Here is a 27121-nt window from a genome sequence, read left to right on the forward strand (position 1 = left end):
AGGAGTTAAAAGGAGTATGGTGAATATGATCAAGACACAGAGAAGACTGAAGGATCTGGAAGGGTTGGTGGCCCCATGAGGAGAGCAACAATACCAAACAGCCAGAGCTCCCAGGGTCTAAACCAGCAGCCTGGGAGCACATAGGGAGGGACCCATGGCTCCAGCTGTATATGTAGGGGAGGATGGCCTTGTCGGGCATAGGTGGGAGAGGAGGGCCTTGGTCCTATGAAGGCTGGATGCCCCAGAATGGGAGAATTCAAGGGTGGGGAGGTGGGAGTGGGTGCATGTGGGTACATCCTCATAGAAGCAGGAGGAGGGGGGATGGGATAGGGGGTTTCTGGGTAAAGAGGGAAATGGGAAAAGGGGATTACATCTATAATGTAAATAAAATATCCAATAAAAAGACACATTGTACCAAATCCTCTAATAATTAATAAAATATTCATTTTAAAAAGTGAAAAATAAAGTGTGACATAGAAATTGGAGGAGGGATTAAATCAAGGAAAAAAGAAAAATGAAGAAAGTGATCATAAATGGAGAGCAAAATAGTGTAAATGTAGTGAGGAAGAGGATGAATGTTTCTAAGACCAAGGATATTGTGTGCTAATATCCTTGACATATACTGTTAAGCATAAACATGAACTGATGTTTTTATTCTTTGAGCTTCCAATTCTATGACCAAAGTTCTCCACATTCACGTGGGCACTTTGGGCATTTGACTGATTGATTGATTGATTGATAGATAGATAGATAGATAGATAGATACATACATACATACATACATACATATATATACACACACAATACATACATTATATATATTAGAATATTTACCAACAGATAGAACTTACTGGCTCCACAATATTGAACTTCTTTGACTCCTGGACTTCCTGAATTTGATAAACATAGTCAAGAGATGATTCAAAAAAATTGTGCCTTTCCTTATCCACTTGGAGGTCTGCCTGTAGAAAGAAAGCAACAAATGTCACAAAGGGACATGGTCAGTTTTGAAAATCGGGAACGAGAGAATCAATTAAATTCACCTGCAAATATCCGATTTTCTATTGTTTTCTTTATTTCCATTTTGCTTTATTTTACAGAGAGGGGATATGAGACCAAGAGATTAAAAAGAGTCAAGGCCTCCTATTTCTACTCTAGCATGAAGGAATGCTGGGAGCCGTAAAACAGATTTTCAGATCAAGGAAAAAGCTGAACAAGTTTGGAAAAGCTTTCTTCTTAAATCCAATAGAAAATTAAAATCATAGGGAGAAAACTAGAGTATAGGTGACTGGAGAGAAGAAGCGCTCGTGAGAACAGCCACCTGAGAGTAAAAGGTGCTCAATGCTGAGGGGATTACAACCCTCACTGAAGAACTACTGCCAGTTTAACAAATACAAAGATAAATCAAATGATCCAAAGGAACTACATCAAGAACGAATGAAGCCCAAGCTAAGTCCTAACCAAATAAGCATGAAACCTCACACTAAGCACTTACTTCAGTTTCTTTAGCCAAATATTCTCCCTGCCTTTTAAGCAAAAAAAGCAGAAAAGCAAAAAGGGAAAAAAAAAACCTGAAGCAAAAGCATCAGAAATTGAATAAGAGAAGGCAGACACTGTATAGAATGATAAGGCCATGAATTTTAAACAACCATGGTAAAATGCAAAGGGTTCTAGTGGAAAAAGAGAAGATGCGACAACAGATATGTGATATTAGAAGACAGATGAAACTTGGAAGAACAGATGAAACTCGGAAGAAGCATAAGTCCAAAGGAAATGATAGAAATCTAAGACACTCTAAACCGTAACAAAGCCTGCTCTATTGGGCTCACCACCAGTATGATTAAGGTTTAGGAAGCAATGAGTCAGTCTAGGGCTGAGCAGGCATGGGCCCTTGACTAAGAGTCCTGACAATGAATGTGAGGCAGGGGGATCAGCAAGCTTGAATGTACAGGAATACAAGGGTCAAAACAAAGAGAAAAAAAAAAAACAACATAAAATAAAACATCTGAGAACTTCTAGACAAAATGTGTAGCATATGTGTACTTGGACAACAAGTGATGGAAGAAACTGAGTGGAACGGAGAAACATTTTCAATGACAATAACATGCTCTGCAAAATCAACCAGCTACACAGCTCCTGTATACACCGAAGGACTCTAAGTCAGCACACTATAGACACACTTGCACATTCATGTTTATTATTGCACTATCCATAACAGCCATGCTATGGAACCAGCCTAGATGCTCACCAACAGATGGGCAGATTTTAAAAATGAGAGGCATAAACACATTTAGCACTAAAGAAAAACAAAGTTATGCCATTTTCAGAGTTAGAAATCATCAGGTTTAGTGAAATAAGGAAAAGCTGGGAAAACAATACCATATCACTCTTCTCAACCAGAATCTGGACTTAATTCATGTGTACTGTGCTTTTGTAGGACAGAGAAGGAGAAAAGTACTAGGAGTGAACAGGATGTCTAAGGGGCGGGGAGAGAACAAGAAGCGATCAGGGAATGTGTGTTATAAAAGCTGAAGTGGGCACTAGTGGAGAAGGAAGAGGAGGATCAGTAAGAGGACGATAGAGTATGGGGTAGAGCAAATAAGAAAATAATGATGACATACATGAATTAAACTGTCACACTAAAATACATTTATTTGTATACTAAATTTTTCACTATTCACATCGGCATGTCAAATGCTGTTGTAATTATGCCAGTCTTATTCAAGTAACTATTTTGTTCAGATTTCATGGATGCCATTTCCCTCATCAAATCTGGTGGACACTATTTTAAAACTCTTAGAAGATAACGACAGAGAAAATCTGGCCACACATAATGCTAATAACACCTATGACAATACTTAAGAGTTCAAACAGCAAAACACAAGATTGAGATCACTGTGACCTGGTACCAAACAGGATGAGGGAGACAAAAATCTACATGACTTTAGATTGACAGGACTTTTAAATATATCAAAAGCACAATTGATTGAAAATATAGATATGAAAATTTTCATTAAACAAAAAAAAATCTGCTATACCAAAGGCCCTGATAACAGAATAACATAGATACATACCTAGAATACTATAAAGTGTTTAGCTGATACTGGGTTGGCACCTAACATCATATAGAGAGCTATTTAAACATAGCAACAAGAAAACAACTCAATTTTAAAAGAGGCAAAATAGCCGGGTGGTGGTGGCACACGCCTTTAATCCCAGCACTTGGGAGGCAGAGGCAGGTGGATTTCTGAGTTCGAGGCCAGCCTGGTCTACAGAGTGAGTTCCAGGACAGCCAGGGCTATACAGAGAAACCCTGTCTCCAAACCCCCCCCCCCAAAAAAAGAGGCAAAATATCTGATCAGATATCTCACCAGAGAAGACAAGGTGGCAGCTGAGGATATAGGAAGATGCTCAATATTACATGCCACTAGCAAACTTCAAATGACAAGAGAAATGGGATACCACTGTACATCTATTAGAGTGGCTAACAGTAAAAACACTGATAACACCAAATGCTGATAAGGATGTTAAGCAAAAGAAAGTCTCCGAGCTAGTCTGAAAGAATGGTATGTGTTGGTAAACAGCAGGTTCTTACAAAATAAAACATAGGCTTACAATGCAACCCAACTTTTGTACTCTACAGCATTTACCAACATAACCTCAACAAAATCTGCATACAAATATTTACCATGGCCATATTAATAACTGCCAAAAATCAGAAGAAAAATTCTTCCATAGGACATGGGGATACATGGGGGTATAGCTATTAACAAGAGCCCTGAAAAGAAATGGGCTATCGAGTCATAAAAAAAAATTACCAACAATTGATACCTATTGCTAAATAAAAGAACCCGGCATGAAAAGGCTCCATGCGACAGGATTTCAACAGCATGACATTACAGAAATGACAAAAATATGAAGTCTAGAGAAAGAGAAATGGCTGCCTGGGATTGGAGATAAGTGAAATGGAGCCAAGAGAATTTCAGAGAGTAAAGCTATTCTCTAAGACACTACACTAGACACAGATCATTACATACTTGTCAAGACCAACAGAATGGGAATAAGAGAGGTATAACTCAGTGTCACAGTGCCTGCCTAGCATGTGCAGGATTCTACACCCAACAAAATAAGAACAAGCAATCTATACCCACAGAACATAAGACCCACTGGTTCATCAATTGTAATAAATGAACACAAGATATTATTAATAGTGAAAATACGTGCCAGGAATCTTTATCTCTCAACTTCCCATTCAGCTTTTTTTGTCAGTTTTTCTTTTCTTTCTTGTCTTTTTTCTTTCTTTCTTTGGTGCATAAAATGTCTTTGCATTAGTTGTTACAACCATATGTGATTATTATATGTGTTATATGTGTTCATATAACTCAAATACAAGGTTAAAGGGGAAAAAACTTGTTTAGGGATGTAGACCAATACATATTCCTCTTTGCCCCCTCAAAACAAAACAAATACAAAAACCACAGACTAACCTTATCCTATGTAGGGTCTCCTGACTTCTTCCACACCATTCTAAGAGAGTAACAATGTAACAATAGAACTGAAAGTGATTTAACAATTATATGATTCTTTGTTTCCTTCTAGGGGACAGGGTGTCATGTATCCTAGGCTGGCTCCATGCCCTCTATGTGGCCAAGGAGTGCCTCAAACTCCTGAGCTACAATTGCAGCCTTCTAAGGCCCTCTCTCTCTTCCTCCTTTCTTCTATCTCTTCAGCCCTTCTTATCTTTCCTTCATTTCTAAGGCAGTCTCACTATTAAAAAATTATGTAGCCCAGAGTGACCTCACATTCACAGTAATCCTCCTGCCTCAGGCTCTTGAGTGTTGGGATAACAATTATCCACCACACCTAGCCAAATAAAACATCTCTAATCATAAAAGCTCTTTTTTTAAGTGATTAAATCAAGTTTCCTTACTTCACTTTTCAATAAAAAGGTCTAAGGGCTGCAGCCTTGCTCATCAGAAATGTCAACAAAGGTTGGCTATGATGGCGCAAGCCTATCATCCCAACATGTGGCAGAGACAGGGAGACTTCTGGGGATCTGAGGACATTCTGGGGGAGATCCTGTTTGAAAACATCAAAATTCCCAAAGTGTTATCAAGGACACCTACATAGCATATAAAACTGTCAGAAACACTCTAAACACCTTCATAGCAAAAAAAAAAAAAAAAAAAAAATTCCAAAACACAAACAACAACAAAACCTTCAAACTATGGATTGTATCCCCATTGGGTCCTTATGACTAACCCCAGATTTGGTAGTCACTAATAAAGACCCTCAGGACTGGAGATGCAACATACAGCCATAATACCAGATGGCATTTATTTCAGTGAACGGATACAAAGAAAAATCATCAAAGAGCAAAGGTGTGAAGAACCCATCTATAAGAAACTGTAATATAAGCCTCCAAGAGATTCCTTAGTAGTTTCACAAAGGATGCATAAAATTCCTTTCAGTAAGCTATGACAACCCAGCAAAACTAGCTGCCAGGGGAGGTTCTTTAGAGACTGATGATACCCTTAGGTTTCCATTGGGCCTAGTAAAACAGGCACTCCCTGTATAGCATGTGCTCTAATTCTAGACTGTCTGAGGAACAGGTATTTGAGAAAAGCCACACTGTCTACACAGGCAACTTGTGCACAGAGAGCCACTATTATCATTTAGGGAACCATTTACAGAAATATGGGAAACCAGTTGGGTTCCCAGTTGCCAGGCAAGGATGAACTCTTATTTTATGGGCCTCTTGTGAACAGACAGCATCACTTTGGAAATTATCCCTGAGTTCTCCTTGTCTGTGCAGGTAATAAATTTTTCTCCACTCTCTGATATCTTGGCCAGGTTTTCTTTTTTCTTTTCTTTTCCTTTGTTGTTGTTTTACCAGTCAAGATGTGAGCCCGCTGCATTTGATTACCCTATCTGGTCTTTCACTAGTCTTTTAGAGTAATAGCAATTCTTGACAAATCTCTTCTCCAGACTATCTCATGCCTTTCAGCCTCAAGGCTACTAGCCTCTTTTAGGGCAATTTCTCCATTTCTGTTTGTTATATATTTTATCTTTTTTTTTCAAATGATTATCTCAAATTGGAAAGGCAAGTTTCTTCCACAAAGGGATTCCCTCCATCCAGATGTAGGTCTTCACCTCCTCATTCCCCGGGTCCCTTAAGACTATTAAAGAAACATGCATTTTACAATACAGAAAGAGCCTTGTTGCTATGAGATCAGTACACACTCTTATAGAAGAATCTCACCTAGAATGACAAGAAAATCGTATTAGTGTCCGTCTAGCCTTGTTCGTAATGATTTGGTAGATATCTATTAGTGGCTTGGAAGAACTGGAGCCACTGCTGGTCTCGTAGAAGCAATGGCCCTAGTGCAGTATCCCCTATCACCATCAAAACAATGGAACACCACAGGGGGAAATGTTCACTTCTCATATACCAAACACCATACTACTTTTTATCTATCCTAACATAGAATCTAGAATCACAGACTTGGAGACTCGAAATTGAAAGTGCTACCCGAGATGTTTGAGTATCATTCTTCCACACAGTGAGTGAGACTGACGCCAGGAATAAGAGTTCCTTACTAAAGGAAGTTAGTGGAGGGACTGGCTCAAGACTCAGAGAGCCTGGGGCCCAGGCCTCAGGTATTCCCTGTGAATGTTTTCATGATGCCTGTTGAGCAACTTATGGAAAAAAAAAATCTCACAACCAGAAATGACTAGTTTCTAAGGCCCAGCACAAGAAGGAAGCAGAGTTAGACTTTGTGAACATACCTCTAGTAACTGAGATTCTTTCTTTTTTGATGATAGATGTAAGTGCCGGTCCAGTAATGAGTAAAACCTCTCACCATCCTTTTCAAATTTCTTCTTCCTTTCCTAGACATAGAAGAGAAGCTTTGCATTAAATTTCTATAATTTAGCACTATGAACTTAGAAATGAGAAAGAAAGGTACAGTTTCAGGTTTCGTATGGTCAGCTCCTGCAGCTACTTGGAAGGAAAGAAAAACTACAGCCAGTGCAGAATGTGCCATCTTGCACTGGTTTCAAGCAGGTTTGATCACCTCAAATACAACTGTAAATCATTCTACCTGCACCAAAGACAGTACCTACTGGTAGAGCTGAAGCTTCTGCAAGTTCTTGCTCCAAAATGCCACTCATAGGGGGCCTCTGTTGCTAAAACACCCTTTCTTCCCTTTGTGTTTTTCATATATGGTTAGCATTCGTCTGATCTTTAAAAAAAAAAAAAAAAGAAATGCAAACGTGAAATAAATATACCCAGTAACAGTGAATCTGTATGAATTCAAATGACCACAAACAGCCTGCATTCCAAGACAGTAGGAATTCAGGGCTACTTCTTCAAATGAATTCTTTAGGATTATTGAAGGACTCACAGATACATATTACAAGCTGGCAGGAGTGAAATCCTGGTAGATTTAGATAGGAAAAATGACTTCACAGCTAGCTTTATGGCAGGTGAAGGACCCAGCCCCTCACTCTCCTTGGGGATGAAATGTAATTAACTTCTGTGCTATGCAGTACAAATCTAAGTCACAAAGCTCCTAAAGAAACACTGACAATACACATTTGTCACAGACTCATTGTTGTGATTTTTTTCTCAGTTTGACTAAAATCTCAGGTTATTTGGGAAGAGGATCCTCAGTTGAAAAAAAAATGCCTTCATGAGTCTTCATGTCAACATGTCTGTATGGCATTTTCTTGATTCATGGTTGATGTAGGAGGGCCTACCTTACTGTTGAGTGGTACCACTGATGAAAGTGGTTCTGGAATGTCTATGAAAGCAGTACTGGACAGGCCATGAAGAGCAAGCCAGTAAGCAGCACTCCTCCATGGCTTCTACTTCAGTCACGGCCTCCAGGTTCCTGCCTTGAAGTCCACCTTGGCTTCCCTGAGTGATAGACTGCAATCTGTAAACCAAAAAACCCACTTCCTCCCCCAAGTTGCTTTTGGTCCTGGTGTTTTATTACAACAGTAGAAACCCTAACTAAGGCACAAAATGGAATCAGAGAGTGTTGTATGGCTGAGACGGACCTGAACAAGTTTTGGGGAGGACTGTGTAGGAACTTTTGGAAGTTTGGGCTAAAAAAGCTACGGAGTGTTAGAGCTTAATGAACTATTGTGGTCATTTAGAAGAAATGTTGACAGCAGTGCCCTTGAAGACTGTTTTCACTATGCTGACTTTGATGAGTTACCAATATAAAAAAGTATTTCTTATTGATAAAAATTCCTTTTTTTAAAGGTTGACTATTGGTGAACTCTAATACTTTCAAATGAATGCTAGGATAAAAAAATCAAACTAAATTTGAATTTAAAGATTAATTTGAGTTGAATTAACATCTGTAAAATAATAAGGCAAAAGATTTGATAGCATGAAATATCAACATGCATTTAAATTTTTTCCATACCATTACTAGAGTTTACTTTCTCTTCATGTGATCTTAACTATTCCTGCTAAAAATAAAACTCTGCATATTTTAAAATATTTATTACTAATACAAAAGGTACCACTACTTATATTGGTTAAATCTGGCAAATGTAGAAAATAATATTCATTTTGTTTTTATAAATGACTCTGGTCAATTATAAGATGCTGTTGAAATTTCATATATAAGGTCAAATCAGATTATTAATGATAATATTTTTCTCGTTAAGTTGTTACATCATCTGTAAAGCATAGCAATTTATATATTTCTTCCAAAATCAACATGTTACTTAATTTCCATTCTTAGAGCTCCAGTCAGGCCTTGCAGAATCTGGTTGAACAGTACTATGGAAATGAGTGCCCTTATCTTCTTCCTCATAAAGAGGAATATATTTAAAGTTGCTCTACTAAGGTATACTATCCATTTTTATTATGAAATCATTACCGAGAAGAGGAATCATGAATTCCTCTTCTGTTCTAGATTTACTAAGATAAATATATAATTTTTCTTTATACGAATCATGAAGAGAATTCCATTGCTCTACAGGCTTGCCTACAGCCTGATCTTTTATGGAGGCATTTTCTTAATTCAACTTGCCTCCTCTCTGACAACCTTAGTTTGTATCAAGTTGTCATAAAAATATCTAGCATGGATGGTGACAGCCTTCTGTCTTTGTACAATGCATGCTCAATGCTTCTTGTTTTCTTTCTTCTACTTCACTGGGCAACTACAATTCAGCCTTCAAGATCCCACTCCTTTATGTCAATGGAGTCTGTTCTAAGTCTTGCTCAATTCCCCTATATCCTACTTGGACTTAGGAGTCCCTCCTCTAATCCCTCAGCATATATATATATATATATATATATATATATATATATATATATATATATATATATATATAGTGATAACCTAGATCTGGTACAGTAGTACATACCTATAACCCTAGCATCCAGGAGACAGAACCAGAAAGATAGAGGCCAGTTTGGGTTATATGAAACACTAGCACACAAAACTAAAAAAAAAAAGTGAGCATGTGCGGAAGAATGGCAATTTGAAAAAAAGTCAAAAATGGATAAATAGAAGGAAAAGAAGATAGGGAATAGGGATAAAAAAATAATTGCCATGAATGGGATTGTAGAATTATATGCATTATATTAGCATTTCATTCATATGCACAAAAATTGCTACACAAAACATAAGAACAACAAATAAAGTAAAAACTACAGGCAAACTACAACTTCCCTTTGACATTTTATGGCTTGCTTTGTAAGCACAAATTCAGCATTCTAGTTACGCAAATTCTTTTATCTGTGTTAGACAAAATATAGTGAATAAGTTTGTGTCAAGCAGGGGCACAGCTCTGAGAGAATCTTGCTAAGGCAAGGCCATTGGAACCAGCTTTCAAGGCCCATACAGCATCAAGGACTAGAAATCGACTGTAAAAGCCCTTTTTCCTTTCACTTTATAAAAATGAATGCTGACATTAAGCTGACAACATCCTTCATAAACAGTCAGAATAAATAAAACAGAAATCACCTATAGAGAATGTTCTTTCTTCTGTATTGGTTTGGTTTTGAGATAGAGCCTTGCTATGTAGCTCAGACAGGCCTTAAATTCCTCCTTACTCAATCACCAGAGTGCTTGGATTATGAGCATGCACCACCACGTCTGGTAGACATAGTTTTTTTTTTTTTTTTATAACGTTATAGGTTCTACCTTTTTCAGTCATTCATTGTTTTATGTACCAAAGTGAATGCTGAAGAAAACATATGTCTGAAAAAATGTGTGAGTGACATGAACAGTTCCACCAAGAGAACCTTGCTCTAAAGCAGCAGCTGGGTGAGGCACTTCAGGAGCATGACAAATGTCTCGAGAACACTGTGTCCAGGCAGGCAGAGCCAGTCAACTTCTGTGCTCGCTGGAGGAAGTTAAGACGAACTGCCAAAGATTTTAAGACATTGGTTCTGATTCAGCAAACCTCTCATGGACTGGGGAGGCTCTTTTTCTGGCCAGATGAAGTTGAGATCACTTGAGTTGACCAGACCAGCTGTGGAGCTGACAGTTGTTTCTCTTCCTCCTACTTGGCAGAGGGTCAGAGCTTATATTACCTTCCCCACCCATTTGCACTAGTGTCCGGGTTCCCAGAATGCAGCACAGGTGTGTGGGCAAGGTATTAACCACTTTTTACAGGATGTCAAAGGCAGGAAATAGGACCTTTTGCATACAGCAACACACACAAATCTTCACAAGAATATAAAGAAGAGATTTACTATGCTGCTTTACTAAAAGTAAAAAATCTGTAAACAGGAAATAATAACTCAGGGTTTTCTTTTGTGGTGGGAGTGATGGCGGCAATACTAGCTTTGCTTACCCCACAGCCTCGTGTATATGTCCCAGGGTGTCTACTGCTGTCATAAACACCATGACCATAAGCAACTTGGGAGGAAATGGTTTATTTCAGATTATAGTTCCATGATAGAGTCCATTACTGAGGGAAATCAGGGCAGGAACCTAGAGGCAGGAACTGATACAGAAGTCATGAAGAAGTACTCTTTACTCTCTTTTTTATGGCACCCAGGACCACCAATCTAGGGGCAGTACCACACACAGTGAGCTGGGCCCTCACACACAAATCATCAATCAGGAAAATGAACCACAAGTTTGCCTATAGGCCAGTCTAGTGTGGGAGGCATTTTCTTAATGGAGGCTCCCATTTCCAATATGAGTCTAGCATGTGTCAAGTTGACAGGAAACTTGCCAGCACAAAAGCCAAAGGCTCTACGTTCTAACACTAAGATACACCCCCACTCCCAGGCCCTCAGCAATACTTTATGGTAAAGATAAAAATAACAATAGTTCAGCAATTTGACCGAGGGCAATGACATTCAATAGGCTCCTACAAATGAAAACCTGCATTGAGGGAAGTTGTCTCTTTGCTTTGGCCCTTGGATCAGACAGAGAAGGCAATATGAACATGTCTTGAAGCACAACAAAGAATAACTCCTCTGGGAATGGTGGCACTCAAGAGACTAAAGCATAAGTACTGCCAAAGCTTTAAGAGCAAGAGCCTTTCTCAAAAACTACAAAACTAAAGAACTTAAAACCTAAAAGTTTATAATTTAGAAATCTAAAGTTTATAAATCTTGTAAGATCGAATTAGTTGCTTTTTCTTGCCAGGATAAAATACCATGGCCAAAAGCAATTCATGGAATAAATGTTTTATTTTTGGCTTATGATTCCAGAGGGATAAAAGTCAATGATGGCAACAGACACATGGCAGCAAGTAGCTGATGCAGGAAGCTGAGAAATTGTCTTCAAAGGCAAATGTGAAGCAAAAAGCATGAAGCAGGGAGATGTCATAAACCCTCAAAGCCCATCCCCTATGACGTTTCCCAGGAAGCAAGGCTGTACCTTCTTTGGGTTACATTCCCTCCCCCCAAAGTATCACCAACTGGAGAGCAAGTATTCAAATACTTAAGCCTTATTGAAAATGAGCCTATGACGGGTTTTCATTTAAAGCATCGCAAACTTGCAATGCCGAAGTTAAAAGGAATATACACAGTTTAAAGTTTAAAATTTGTTTGTATACCATTTAAACTTGAAAGTTTCATATTAAAGCCTCACAGGAAAGAAACTAACATTTTAGCATCAAGCACATTTTAGATATGATCTCTCTTTGTCCTTACAACACGGACACAATTATTGCCCATGCATTACAGTCAAAATCAATGCTATGAAAGGCAAAATGATTCCATGTCATGGAAGTGGCAAGTAAAAAAAGGAGTCTGTTCCCTTCTCCTAATGTGCTGTGATAATCTCGAACAGCTGCACAGCATACTGGACTCAGGAGCTATGCCACTTCTCCAGACCTTAGGTTTTAGCTATTAATTTGATTGCGCTGGTCTGTGAAATAGCAATAAGCGACTCTTACCTCAAATACTACATGAGCGTCTTATGAATATGCAAACATATGTATGTGCGTATAATATTGCAAAGTGAGAAGAGGCTATAATTCATATCTAGCCTACTGTGCTTCTCCCAGGAATAACCTAAAATAAGATAGCAAATGGCAAAGAGATGCCTCTTTGAATGATCTCAGGGAAGGGGCGGGGAGGGCACAATCCTATCAACTTCTTCCCCTTATAGGACAGAATTGTTAAAACACAATTACATGGAGCAAATACTTCCTCAGTTTGAACTTCTACCCTTCCTGGCATGACTTTGGTCTACGTCTCTTCCTTCAGACCTTTCAGGAAATGGGAAACAGATGAGCATAGCAATGTGGGTAACAGAATTAGAGAAAAATTGTTAACTTCAGGAGAACCAGAGAAGTGAGAACCTCCCCCACCTCCAAATAGTTCCCCTTCTGTGACAAATATATAGAATGAGAAAAAGATCTCAAGGTTCTAGTCTTAGCTCTGTTACTAACTATTCGAGAAACTTAACCTAATTCCCCAAGTGAAAATAGCCAGGGGTGGTTGAGCACATCTTTAACCCCAGCACTCGAAGAATCAGAAGCATGAGGTTCTCTCCGAGTCTGAGGCCATCCAGGTTTACAAAGTAAGCTGCGGCCCAATGATACACAGTGAGACCTTGTCTCAAAAGCAAACTAAGTGATAATAGTTTAATGATGAGATCATACAAATATTAGATGTATCTGTAGAATAAATAACTTTCTCAAACTGATATCAAGTAAGTCAAGGTTGGGATCCTGGGATTCAGCTAAACTATGGAGCACTTGCCTAGCATGTGTGAGTCCCATCTCTCTGCGGGGACAAGAGAATAAGACCTTCAAGTGTCAGTCCCTAAATTCTACCTAAGTATCTACCCAAGGAAATCAAAGAAAGGGGGCTATCAGTTTGGAGGCAGGGGCTTCAGGGAAGGTATCTTAGAGGGGCTTTAAGGAGAAAAAGACAGGAGGAAGATGACATGATTTTATTTCAATTAAAAACATTTGAAAAGAGAAGAGAAAGAAAGAATGGTTAATTATACCTCTAGGTTTCCATGAGAAATAGTTTCCCATGACATATTTTTTTCCTGAGTGTGCAGCTTAGTTTGAAGAGTGCTTGCTTAACATGTAAGAGACCCAGGGCTTCATCTCTGGCACTACACAAGCTGGGCATAATGTTGCATGCCTGTAATCCCAGCATTTGGTAGAGACGAGAAATCAGAACCTCTAAGTCATTTTCAACAATGTAATGTATTAGAGGCCAATCTGATATACATAAGACATTTTCTTAAAAATAAATTCCAAATTGGTTCTCTTACTCTTCATTACCACTAACTTTCAGCCAGAACATAGTCGACTGAAAGACCAATCCCCCAAATTCCCACTACCATATTCATGTACTTTGCTATGTGATACTGCAAGTGCCTTTCATTAAAGACAGAATGCACTTAGCTTCAGTATTTCTGTTTGGTGGAGTGTGGGTTTTATCTCAGTGGAAGGTCATATGCTTAGCATCTATGATCCTCTACCTGCAGTTGCCAGCTCCCAAATCTAAACTTGGAATGGGGTTAAAAGCTTTTTATTCTCCCTTACTAACAAATAATAACTCTTTTTTAATAGTCAAAGGATATATAAAACCTATAAGGAACAAAGTACATCACAACTCAAATACATAAAGGCTATACAAACTAATGCAAAATACTCTGTTTTTTCAGGTGTGGTAATGCACTCTAGAGGTTCAGGGAGGAAAATCATGAACTCAAAAATAGCCTGGCACACATAGTAAGACCCTGTCTTACAAACAACACAATCTTTGCTCATGCTCTCCCAGGGAGTATACACATTTCTGTCAGCAGAATTTAGTTTCCTGGAGGAGATTCTTTCAGAGGAAGCCAGCCTTTAAAAAACTGAATGTCTTCCAGGACTGTTGTGCCTGGTGGGAGTGACAATACACTGCCAGCTAAGAGACAAAACACATAAGTATCTGCTTTGCTTAAACCTTGGGCAAATAAATAAGACATTATATTAGCTAAGTTATCTAGATAGATATTTGGCTTACAGTATCCTTTAAACATAAAAATGTATCCCTTGGCTTTTGAAATGGCAGTTTAAAGGCCTAGCCAAGTTCTAGTCTTGGCTTATATTAGACACTGGGTTTTAAAAGTACATAAATTATACAACTCCCTCCTCTCATCATTTTCAGATAAGGAAAGTGAATCTGATCTATTACTATTCATTTAGATTGTGGCTATTTTTAATAGCAGAAAGGGCTTTACTCCTTATTATTTAACCCATTTTCAGATGAGATAACTGATCCTTACAAAGGGATGGTTTGTTACAGGAGAAATGAGACCAGAACATAAAGCATGGGCATTTGATTCTGTCTGAAAGAAAATGGCCAGTGACAAGATAGCATAACTCTGGGCTTAGAAGGTTATTGCATATGTTATTAGCCTACATGAAATTTCAAGTCTTCTCACAGGAGTATAAGTTTTCTAAGTACAAATAGAGCTCTACCTAAAACACCATAACCAGGGAGACATCTTTGAAGAAAAAGTGTAATTACTTCTGACAAGTAGTAATATAATACAAAATAAATTAGAAGTAATAGATCATATTCAGTTATGGTTTAAAAAACTTAGAGATCATGATAAGCATATGCATATAGGCAGGTGTTGTGTAGCAGTTTCCTCCAAGATTAAACCTTTTTATCTTGGAGGGAAGTTCTTTAAGACAAAGGATGTTTACAAGAATGTGAGATAACAGTGTGGTCAGGGAAGATGAAACATTTCATACTGTAGAGAAGATGGTTAAATTTGGAAGTATCCAACTCAAAATAGCTTCGGGAGGTCCCTGAAACTGACGTGGTTCATTAGGCCCTTCCCTCTCTAAAAGTATATAAGTAATGACTGCTAAGTAACACACTTAGACCAGCTGATCTGCCCAGAAGATGCTCAGACTGAGCAGCCCAGAAGAATCTGAGATCAGTCAAACAACCTGGAAGAAGCCAAACTTCCTTATATTAACAGAGACCAGTCAAGCTCAGACCAATTGAGCTACTGGAAGAATATATTCACTTTTCAACCCATTGAGCTGCCTGGAGCTTGTGCAATATGCTCTAGGTTCCCAGCTTTGTGATCTATCGCCCATGCTGGGGTAGACTTTGATAATACAGTTGTTTTGAGTGATTCTTGCTCCTGTAAGTAACCCTTCAACCATATTTCTATAAGTAACACCAATAAAACTCATTAGTTCACCAAGTTGGATTTTGGCAATATCTGTACTTTGTTCCCTAGTCAGTTCCCTATGTGGGGTGAGTATATCTCTCCAGAAATAGTGTCCACAACAGTGAGACACTTCCATATAAGCTCTTAATATACCTACAAAATTCTGGGTCATTAAATGTGATCCGAAAGAAAGAAGGTAGGAGACAGAATACAGGACCTATCCCAAATTGCCACCCATTTTCTATGCATCTTGGAGGGGTCCATTTCCCTTGATGAGTCTTGAATATATTCTCTTTACAGAAGATAGAAGTAAGTAAAAACTTTTGAGTGTTTATTAAAATGACACAGACAATTTTTTCTCTTCCTTGGCTTTTGAGTAAACTCTAACTAAAAGTTCCCGGTTAAGTTATAACATCTCTGCTCGTAAAAGTTCATGATTAACAGTCAGAATTCATAGCCAGCATAACAGTCTTCCTCCTTCCTATTTCTTTAGCTATCAAGCAGGCAAACATTCTCTGGGCAAGGAGAGCCAGTTTCCTAAGCCAAGGGAGTATTATTATTCCCACTTGTCCTTGCCAATTACTGACCTAAGAGCTGGCCCACAACTCAGCCTATGAGATATAAGGAAAAGTCTGCTGGCAGTTTTGAGAAGACATTTGTCTCTCTAGACAAAAGAATAAAAATGACATATTAATGGAGCCCTTCTTTCTTACTGAAACAGGACAATGTAATATATTAACCTGTGGCATCTATGGCCTTGAAGTAACATCTAAGAGAATTGTAGTACAAAGAATTGGAGTTAACTTAAGGAAAACTTGGAACCTCCTACCCTCCAGAGCTCTTAACAACAAATGTTGTCATCGTATTGGGTAATTTTATGCATCGACGTGGCTAGGCCACGTTGCCCAAATCTGGTCAAATACTAGTCCAAGGGTTGCTCTTAAGGTACTTTGTAGACAACAAGTAACACTGAATCAGTGCACTTTGAGCAAACCATATTATCTAAAAGAATGAGTGTAAGACTCATCTAATATAGAGGCTTTAGGAAATAAAGTTTTCAAATCAACAAAGGAAGACATTTTCATACATCAATTGCAATTTAGTCTCTTATCTAGGTTTCTAATTTGTTAACTCCCACAATCATTTACTTAACCCTCTACTCCCCACCCCGGCCCCCATATACTGCTGAACTTATGAATGGGCTATGTCCTGATAAATCCATCATAAGCTGAAAAAAATGTTCTAAGTCAGAAATGTATCAACTACACTTAACTTCCTGAATATCAAAAACAGAGCAAGGCATGGTGGCAAATGCCTATAATAACAGCACCTGGAAGGCTGAGATCAGAAGTTGAGGCCAGCCTGGAAAATTTAACAATATCTTGTCATAAAATTTTTAAAGAATTTAAAGGCCTGGGGTTTTAGCTTTGCATTGGAGCACTTGCCTGGCAATGCACAAATCTCTGGACACAACCATCAAGTAAGGGGTAGGAGGTTAGTATATCATTAAGTAGGACTTGGTTTTTGTAACCATGTGGCCAACTTGGAAATCTGGCTTACTGCCACCACCTAACATCACAACAGGGCATCATACTACACTTGGTCAGTCTAAGAAACATTAAAGTTCAAACTTTAAGTATGCATTTTACTGAATGCATATTGCTTTAGCATTATAGTATATTAAAAGAATTATAAAATAAAGCTATCATAGACCCGAGAGCATTTTTACACACACATTATTAATTCTATTCTTTGGAGAATCCTAATACGTGATCTAATCCTGCATTAGGAATAATTTTTTAGCAAGTGACTCATTCAGTTACTTTCATCCTGGATACTCATTATTTCGCCTACCAACTCGAACATTACCAAAGTCCCAGGAGACAAACTAGAATTTCCTCAGCTCCACTTATTAATGAAAGCTAACAGTTTATATAATTTAGAATTAATTGTGCTAAGTAATTTAATTTTATGCTTCTCTGGTGTAAAGAAAGAAAGAACTAAGCAGAAGAAAGGAAATAAATCCTTCTGGGTATAGACTTTGAAGTTGAATCCTGGCTCTGCCATTTTGTAGACCGTGTTTACCTTGAATAAGTTCTTATCCTCTTTGGAGCCTTTGCTGCCTCACTGGTAAACTAGCAAATACCATCGTTATGGGTAGCATGAGAATGCTATGTTCTTGCTACACATCACAGCCTCATGTATAGCAAGAGCCAAATGGATGCTAGCTCCTACAGGTTTTTTTCTATTTAACAATATAAAAGTTTTACTTGACGTATATAGTAACCATTTGCCATGAATAGTTATATCCATGTGATTAGAATTAAGTAAAATCTAAAATCCCATTCCTCAATCACACTAGAATCATGTCAAGTGCAGCAGCTAAGCACTTGTGGCATTTGATATTTTCTCCGGGATAGGAAGGGGAAGAATATCCAAATTATAATCTAAAGCAAAAAGTGGTATGATTCCCCACTTCTCCTTGTACTTCAGCAGTAACACTGAAACCAGATGATAACAACAAAGAAAGAAGATCATGTAGGCCCTGTTCATCTAAGAAAGATGACTCTCACAAATTATAAAATGCTTTAAAGGCAAGTCAAAATGGAAAAGGGCACTGGGAAGGTTTAGGTAGATGTGACAGTTTTGTTTTGATTTTGTAAGAGAAGGAAAATGTTGGTGACTTTGTTTTGTGACACAATTTCTCACTGCTGCAGGATGGCAAAAGAAATGGAAAGCAAATGTGACTTTTTCCTAGATCAAGATCTACTCTCCATCAGTTATTATGAGTTTGGTATTCTCTTTTAACTCTGCTCTTCACACTAAATATCGTTACTTTCCTGTGGTTTGTGGATAGAATACCTTGTAAAGGGATCTTATATTAAGGCATCTACTCTGAGCCAGGTATTTTGCATTTGTGGTCATACTTGGAGTTAAGTAGAAGTGTTCGTATTTGCTAGAGAGTAGATTTGTCCACTCAAGGGACTTCTTTCTTCTATATACAAAGAGTTTATAAATACTTGATAAAACAAATTCTCTTGCATTTTTCTACATAAAGATATATTTTTCTGGAAAGTAACACAAAGCTATGTTATATTGATGGTGGCAAGTGATGGTAAAAACTACTACAACCACATAGGGATCATTTGAGACTAGCTCCAGTAAAGATGTGTAATGCTATAATGCAGATACATATGAATATGAGAGAGAGAATGAGATCTTGAATAGCATTTCAAATGTACACAAGAAGACATATAAAGCACTTTTATGGCAATAGTTTTGTATTCATAAGCATGGAAACAACTATCAATGATCAAAACAAGTTAAAGATGCCATAACACGTTATGCTCTCTCTTATTTGTGGATTATATAGCTCTGAGTCTTCAGATGATAATTTGGAGTAACATAAAAATGGATCATGTTAGCAGAGCTCCCGAGAGGGAAAACTAGGACACAGATGCTATGAAGCGGGGAAAGAGAAAAATTGAGGAGGGTAGTTACCTGAAAAGCAGGGAGGGAAGGCAGCACAAAGGAAGAGGAAAAAAGAAAGGACAAGTAACACTAAGGATGTTTGGAAGAGCCATCAGGATCACATTATGTTACTTTTCTGAAAATTACAGGTAAGTACATATGTTTGTGTGTATGTATGTGTGTATACATAAATACATGTTTTTAAATAAAGTTAGGCAACTTGGGATGACAATACTCCCCTCAAAATCATAAACAGTCTAACAAAAACCTCAGTGCTTCATTGCAAGATATTGGTCAGAGGAGCCAAAGAGACTCCCCAGACAACACAGGCTATTGCCATTGCCCTCTGTTACCTCCAAACCAAAGTTGGAATGAAGACCCTATTGCTGAATTCACACCAAACTTTAGACACAGGACTTGGAGGAGTCCAACTGGAACTCACCCGGACACCTCCTCCAGAAGGACTAGCTCATAGTATCCGAAGGAGCTATGCAAGCTGCTGAGGGAGCAAAATCATAAATATAGTCTTACCTAGCTGTGATGCCTATGGACCACAATGAGCAAAACAGCAAGATATCTTGGAAGACTCAATAATAGAACTTATTTATATCCAGGGGCTAACAAATAGCTATCAAATTTGATGTAAGGCCCATTTAATAGAATAGAATTCATGTGTAGTACTGTAAACCTAGCCAAGTCTCGAGTCTGGTGAGGACCCAGAGGAGAATCTATTGCCACTTTCCTAAACCACTATAGTTTCTAACTGCATTCTAAATACTTATCTTTATACACACAGATATGCGTAGCTCTCAACCCTCATCAAAGAGGCTTGTTTTTGCAGTAGATGGAGACAATTACAGAAATTCTCAACTGGACAAAGCAGAGAAGAACTGACCATGAGGTACTCAGCCCCGAGTTGATACAGCTACAGCATAACCCTACATGTAAGGCTCAGGAAACATCATAGAGCTGGGAAGATTGTAGAAGTTGGAGAACTGTAACACAGTGAAGTTCAACAATATGGTTGCCTAAGTAAGATCTGAACAATGATAATACCAGTTGACATACAAGTGTGGATGAGAAAAATCCTTTAAAGAGCAACTGATGGCTGACAAGATAGGAGAAGTTGTTCTTCTCCAAGGAGAAGGCCCCTTTTACATTGTTCAGTCCCAAGTGACCACCTGTAAGCCAAATACAGATGATCAACACTAAAGGGACTCAGTAGGTTGTATTTATAAATGTAACCTACACTGTCACTTTAATTTTGAGCTTCATATAAATAGCATGTAGTGTTTAACAGCACTTTTTTAACTCCAGCATGTATGCATCACAGACATCCATTCAACAGCATACAGTCGCTCAAGTTCATTTGTTCTCACAACTGTAACAAAATTTACCCCAATGGATTTATTAACTCAACAAATCCTAGGCATCGTCAACCACTTTATCTGACTTCTCACAGCAACCCCAAAAGTCTAAGTAAGCTCAAAGTTCAGGGCAGCTGTGATATACTATGATGTTTTCCTTTTAGGCATAGTATGATTGCCCCCGTTGCTATCTTCAAATAGAGAAAACTTGGCCAGGCAGACATAACAAACCATTGCCAAGGACAGCCAGGTCTATGGAAACAGAAATGGAGCTATTGCCTGGCGGTGGTGGTACACACCTTTAATCCCAGCACTTGGGAGGCAGAGGCAGGTGGATTTCTGAGTTCGAGGCCAGCCTGGTCTACAGAGTGAGTTCCAGGACAGCCAGGGCTATACAGAGAAACCCTGTCTTGAAAAAAACAAAAACAAAAAAAGAGAAAGAAATGGAGCTATTGACACTCTCTAATAAAGGGATAGAAGAAAAGGCCACAGGACCCTCACCTAGGAATCCAGCTATTACTCTCCTGCCTTGTCCTACTCCAGCAGCAAGTCATCTTGGGTGATGTTACAGTATACACAAAATAGAAAAGAAAATAAAGTGGAGGCAGGCTGGGGATGGCTCAGCAGTTGAGAGCCTTGGCTGTTCTTCCAGAAGTCCTGAGTTCAATTCCCAACAACCACATGGTGGCTCACAACCATCTGTAATGGGATCTGATGCCCTCTTCTGGTGTGTCTGAAGACAGCTGCAGTGTACTCACATACATAAAATAAATAAATCTTTAAAAAAATAAAGTGGAGAAGAGAGACTCAATGATTTAGCTTTTATACAGTTGTCATTCATGACATAGTGGGACATTAGGGTAAAGCAGCTGTTGGGAGTCACCCACATTCCTGTGAATAAGACCTTAATTGTATTCTGTTAGAATTCCATGGCTTGCCAAGTTGACTTTAATGAAATCATTACTTTGCTGCCATCTATGTTCTAGCTAATATAAAAAGAAGGTCGGTTGTGTCTCCCCAAGATAAATGAACACAACAGACACAAAGAAAAAGAAAGGTCCCTGAAGTATTGAAAATCTGATTGATGTTTTTCTATTTTTAATAGTTATGTGCCCTCAAACATGTCATGTGGTCACTATGTATCTTGATTTCTTTATCTGTAGGCTATATCCCTAGTAAACAGTAATTATTAAGTCATGAGGCTTATAAAGTATTTACTGTTGATTTCTAAACCATGTATAGATTTCCACCACATAAATTCGGCTCTAAGAAACCTTGACTACTTGACTTTCCGTTCTAATGCATTCTAGTGACCACCAGCTCCAAAATGGACGGAACCATCTAAAATGTAAATTCTTGAAAGCTATTAGTGGCTGCTTTCTTTCACTCTCTCCAAGAGCATGCAGTAGCCTTTGGAGTGAGAGCCAGCACTAATAACCTTTGGCTTTATTTGCTCAGAGTGCTAGCTTCATTTTTTTTCTATCATGTGAATTTTCTACCACCAGAACAGCCCTTTCTTGAAACTATTTCTATGAACTTGTTCATGAAGAAGAAGAACAACAACAACAAAAAAAGTAACAAACCGGGGTCCTGCTGTCAGTAGCCTTTTGCCTGCCATCTATTGAAGAAGAATACACTGTATCACTGCTTCTGTGCCAGCTTTAACTCTTGGAGACGGTTAAATGCATACTCAGATGTCTTAGTCAGAAGGTTTGGCCCTGGTCTCATCAGAAATCTAAACAAAGGCCTCATTCAGGATTTGATCCTCTCTAGCAAGAAGATCCTTAAGAATGAAAACATCATACTGTGGGCAACTCTGACAAGACTCAAAAAATATGAATCAAAGGGTACAAATACTCTCCCTGTAATGTGTCTAGATGGGATCACTGCATCTTTATTCTGCCATCTCTACTGGACAGTCCAGCATTCTATACTGCAGATGAAAGACTCATTATGTATGAACACAGCTAAACTAAGCCATGCTTGTCACCCTTGATGTTGGGTCAGGGGATGGAGAAGTTATATTACAGGGGTAAGAGAAATGATGTTAAGCACAGTTTTCTTAAACGTGGAACAGCTATGATATACAAACGGGATTGGAAAAAAACTCCAAAATCTGGTATTCAGTGGGCCTTTTTAGAAATGGGAAATAAAGTGTTTAGCCAACAACTGTCCAAAGCAAGGAAGATATTGGATATACACCTTTATTATCTATTCTTGAGATGCTGAGTTAGGAAGGTAGTCATAAGTCCAAGGACAGCCTAGGATGTATGTCAAATGCCAAGCCAGCCAGAGATACACACAGCAAGATGCTGTTGTTTAAAAAAAAAGAAATAACAAAAAGTAGGTAGACAAAGTAAATAACTCAGCCTAATAGACAAGAAAATGGGGGTGGGGGAAGTAAACGTCTTTATTTTTGCTTCATTAAACAGAGTCTCTTGGAGCCCAGGCTTGCCCCAAACTTGCTAAAATAGAGAAAATGACTTTGAACTTCTGATTCCTCTGCCTCCAACCCCTGAGTGCTGGGACTCTAGGAATGCACCATCATATTTGGTTTATATGATGCTGGGGATTGAACCCAGGTCATCATGCATGTTCAACAAGATTCTATGAACTGTGCTTCGTTCTCACCAAGACAATCCTTGATATTTCCTAGCTGCAAGAAACTATCACATATATTAACCCAATATAAAACACAGAAAAAGAAACATGGGTGAAAATTTGCATTTACTTAACAACTGTCTTTGGTCCTGAATGAAGTGATAAACTATCATATAGTTTAGTACTTTATGGAAGATTTCACTAATAATTCCAGATTATTGTAAGAATGTTACAACCAATCCTAAACTGGAAAATGAAGGCATGACTGCCAAAACATTGTAGGCGATGAAGAGGTAAAAGAATACACTTATCTTCATCTCACAACGCTACAGTCAAAAGTCAATAAAATGAGCTATAGTTCAATGGCAGAGCTGTTGCCAAGCATATGTGAGATTCAATACCCAAGAAAGTCAGTGAGTTTAACCCTTAGCCAAATACATCAAATAAAAGAGATTAAAATTAATAAAATTGAAGATGAGAAAGGATATGTTATATCAAGTTTCAATAAAATCCAGATAATAATTTGGAAATACTTTGAAAATTTATATTCCCCCCCAAAATGCTAAAAAATTGAGAAGCAGCAGATAAATTGCTAGACATATATGAGAGTTGTGTGGAGGTACACAACTATTTTGGGTTGAATTGAAGGTTCATGCCACAGAAGAAAACACATGCCTGACATTGTACTTACTGGTTCATAATCTATGGTTGGAGAGCTAGCAGGCCTCAGAAGTAAATCTACTACTATTATTCTGTTAAATGAACATAGTATCAAACTGCTCTCTAAATGTGTGTCTCTATTCATAAATCAATGCAGCTTTGAGACCTCATTTGAGAAGTTTCTTTGTTTAATGGATGCCAGTTAGTAAGGAAATTGACAGTTTTTCAAAATGCATAGATTGTCAGGAGAGTGCTCAGACACAGATGGAAGGTCTATAATCATGGCCCTTCCCCAAGACAGCAGCATCCGCACAGTCATCACTAATATGTATTTGGGAACTCATCCATGGTGCAGCTTTCATGAGTTCTCACCCATGTTAAAGAGAGATTATTTCATAATCTACTTACCTTTGAGTGACCATACTTCTATATACATATAGAAGTACATAGTATATATACATACTTATATATAAGTATTATATATATAAGTATATATACATACTTCTATATACATATACCCCTTAAGCATGCTCTTCTAATAAGTCCAATAAACTCATTGGTTCACATAGCTTGGCATACATGGACATATTATTTTAACCTGTCATTGCCGCCCTATCTGGGGTATACAGACATTTGTTCACATCTCCCCAGAAAAATTAACCCATTACATCCCCCATTTCACTGTTCTTACTACACATGAGAAAAGTAAATAAAGAGAAACGAGCCTTACACTTAGAGCTGGAAAACTTGAATTCTATTCCCAGCAAGGCCACTCCTGATTGAGTGACCTTAGATAGCATATCACACTGAACCTCAGTGTCGTACTCTTTCAATAGAGAACAGCAGTTTCTATTTTCCAGGAGTATTTAAAGGTTTAAGTGAGAATGTGTGTATGCGTGCCTGTGCGTGTGCGTGTGTTTCGGCAGGGCATGGCACTAAGGAAGGATAGAAAAGCAGAGAAAATTAAGAGACATGAGGTGGAAAAACAGCCATGATTCCAGGATCTAGTCTTGCCTGATGACTCACTATCAAGAAACTTTAACACAACCTACAAAAGCAAAGTAGTGTGTTTTCCTAAAAAGATCACTAATATGAATATTAAAACCCATAAATGAATGATGCTTACTTAGGACTAGAATGTTTGTAAACTTTAGTTTTCCCATATTAGCCATTGTCTCTTATCTCTAATACTAGACAATATACCTCAAAAAAATTGACATCATTTCATTGGCAAAATAATGTTCACTAAGAAATGTAAATATGCGAGAACTCGCTCAAATATTTTTACATAACTTTTAGACTTTACATAAGCTTTGCTCAATATGAAAACCTTGCTGTAAATCACATTCTTTGAGTAAGGTAGCTTTATGTCTTATTAAAATGTAATTATAGTTCCCTTCCCCAATCCATTTCCTTTCAAATGTTCCCAAAGTCATATAAATGGTCATTATAAGGGACATCTATGCATAACAGTCTCTGTAGAGGTCCACTTTGTCTTAGGATCATAATAAATCTTATTCCTATATATGTCTCTCTATATAAATACCTTAAAATTCACTAATATTGATTTATTATGGTTCATCCTAAATTTCCCTTCTGTACCATAGTCAAAAATCTGTCTTTACCTGAAAAGAAGTCCATAAGTGGGAAGGGATCTCCTCTGGCTGCTGGTGGTAAACAGCACTGGCTGTGTTTCTCTGTCATTGGTGATAGTACCTAGCAACTACTGGTGAAGTCACAAAGCCAGCTAGCAGCAGAGTTTTGTGTATTCAGTTTTATCCCAATCAGGATATAAAATATACTACCAAGAATTATTATTTAAAAAAGCCAGGCCTGATGGTCAAAACCTGTAATTCCAGATACTTTAGGCTGAGGCTCAGGAACAGGGGTAGGATTAAAAGTTTTGGTCATTCTTAGACTAAAGAGAGAATTCAAGGCCAGCAATTTATTGAGAAAGTATCTCAAAACAAAACAAAAAGTGAAAAACAAAACAAGAAAAACTTTTAAATGGGAATATAGTTCAGTGGTAGAGCATTTGCCCATTATGGACGACATCCTAGGTTCTACCCCCAGTAATAAAAAAAGGGAAATCATGACAACAGTGTATCTACAATTTAAGGACATTTTATATGGTCTCATAAGGCTAAAGATTTAAATATTCAAGACAAAACTGGATAAGAATCAGACTTCACTGGGTTCATGGTAATATAACCCTCTCAGTAGAAGTGAATTCTGATTGTTTAGCTTGGAGTTTATAGTCACTAGATAAGAGGGAATCATCTCTCCAGAGATAAGCAGTACACAGTTTGCAGAGTGGGAGATGCTAAGCTGAAGGTGAGCTTCACATGGCTTGTCTGGCTCAATGGGAATCCCCTATGCACAGTCAAACTATATGAAAGCCCAGCAAGGACACCTGATACATCATACTAATGCTTCATCCATCAGACAGGTCTCATGATATGTGGGGGATGGGGAACTACAAAGGAAGGTCAGGGTGAATCATGAATTATCGGGTCTTTCAAAGTCAATAAACTTGCAGAATGTTATTAAAAGGCAGAAAGCTTCAAGGTCAAGTGATAATACCATGTGTTCTGAGCTCCACCACTGCAGTGACCCACCACGAAGCCCCTAAAAAGTTGAAGTCCCCTAAAAAGTATTGTCTACTGAGAAAGTTTATATATATAATCACAGACATGGAGGGGTGAATTTGGAACTAGGAATCTATAAAAAGAAAACAGAACAGTAGACTAACAACTTCGTTTTCTGGCCCTTAGTTAAGTGTAATATCCTCTAACCCAAATTTCACTATTGGGATAATTCCAGGTAGTCTGTTTGAGACATAACTCTGATAATACTTGGGTCTTTGTAGCAGCACAAGCTAGATCAACTGATAAAGATGGGTCTTTCGGATTGGAAAAAGATTGGTGGGTGGGGGTTTTTTTGTTGTTGTTGTTGGTGGTGGTGGTTTTTTGAGACAGGGTTTCTCTGTGTAGTCCTGGCTGTCCTGAACTCACTCTGTAGACCAGGCTGGCCTCGAACTCAGAAATCCGCCTGCCTCTGCCTCCCAAGTGCTGGGATTAAAGGCGTGCGCCACCACTGCCCGGCTTGGTGGGTGTTTTAACCTTTTGGTGTCTCAGTCTCTTCACAAGGACAATACATTTTTAAGTCCTACCTCACAAGTTTGCTGTGAGAAGACAGAATTGATAAAAAAAAAATCACCAAACCAGTAGGCCTAGTATGCACAAAATATACCACAGAATTTCCCTTTCTGCAGGATAGACAGACAACCACTAAATAATTATCCTTACATTTCTATTGCTGTTCTCAGCCAGGATTGAAAGTAAGTCAGACATATCCAGAGGCAGATGCTCACAGCAACCCATTGATCTG

General features: G+C 38.2%; 1 protein-coding gene across 3 annotated transcripts in view; it reads right to left on the reverse strand.

Annotated features, from left to right (window-relative positions):
* Window positions 1-27121, reverse strand: part of Ophn1 (oligophrenin 1) — a 308721-nt gene that overhangs the window by 141438 nt on the left and 140162 nt on the right. For all 3 annotated transcript variants that reach the window (XM_076918793.1, XM_034485518.2, XM_076918794.1), the window contains exons 6-7: window positions 6790-6891; window positions 852-962 (exon numbers count right to left, since the gene is read on the reverse strand). In XM_076918793.1, the coding sequence (XP_076774908.1) occupies window positions 852-962; window positions 6790-6891 (213 nt within the window). The remainder of the gene's footprint in view (window positions 1-851; window positions 963-6789; window positions 6892-27121) is intronic.

The sequence above is a fragment of the Arvicanthis niloticus genome, chromosome X (assembly GCF_011762505.2).
Source record: "Arvicanthis niloticus isolate mArvNil1 chromosome X, mArvNil1.pat.X, whole genome shotgun sequence".
NCBI lineage: Eukaryota > Metazoa > Chordata > Mammalia > Rodentia > Muridae > Arvicanthis > Arvicanthis niloticus.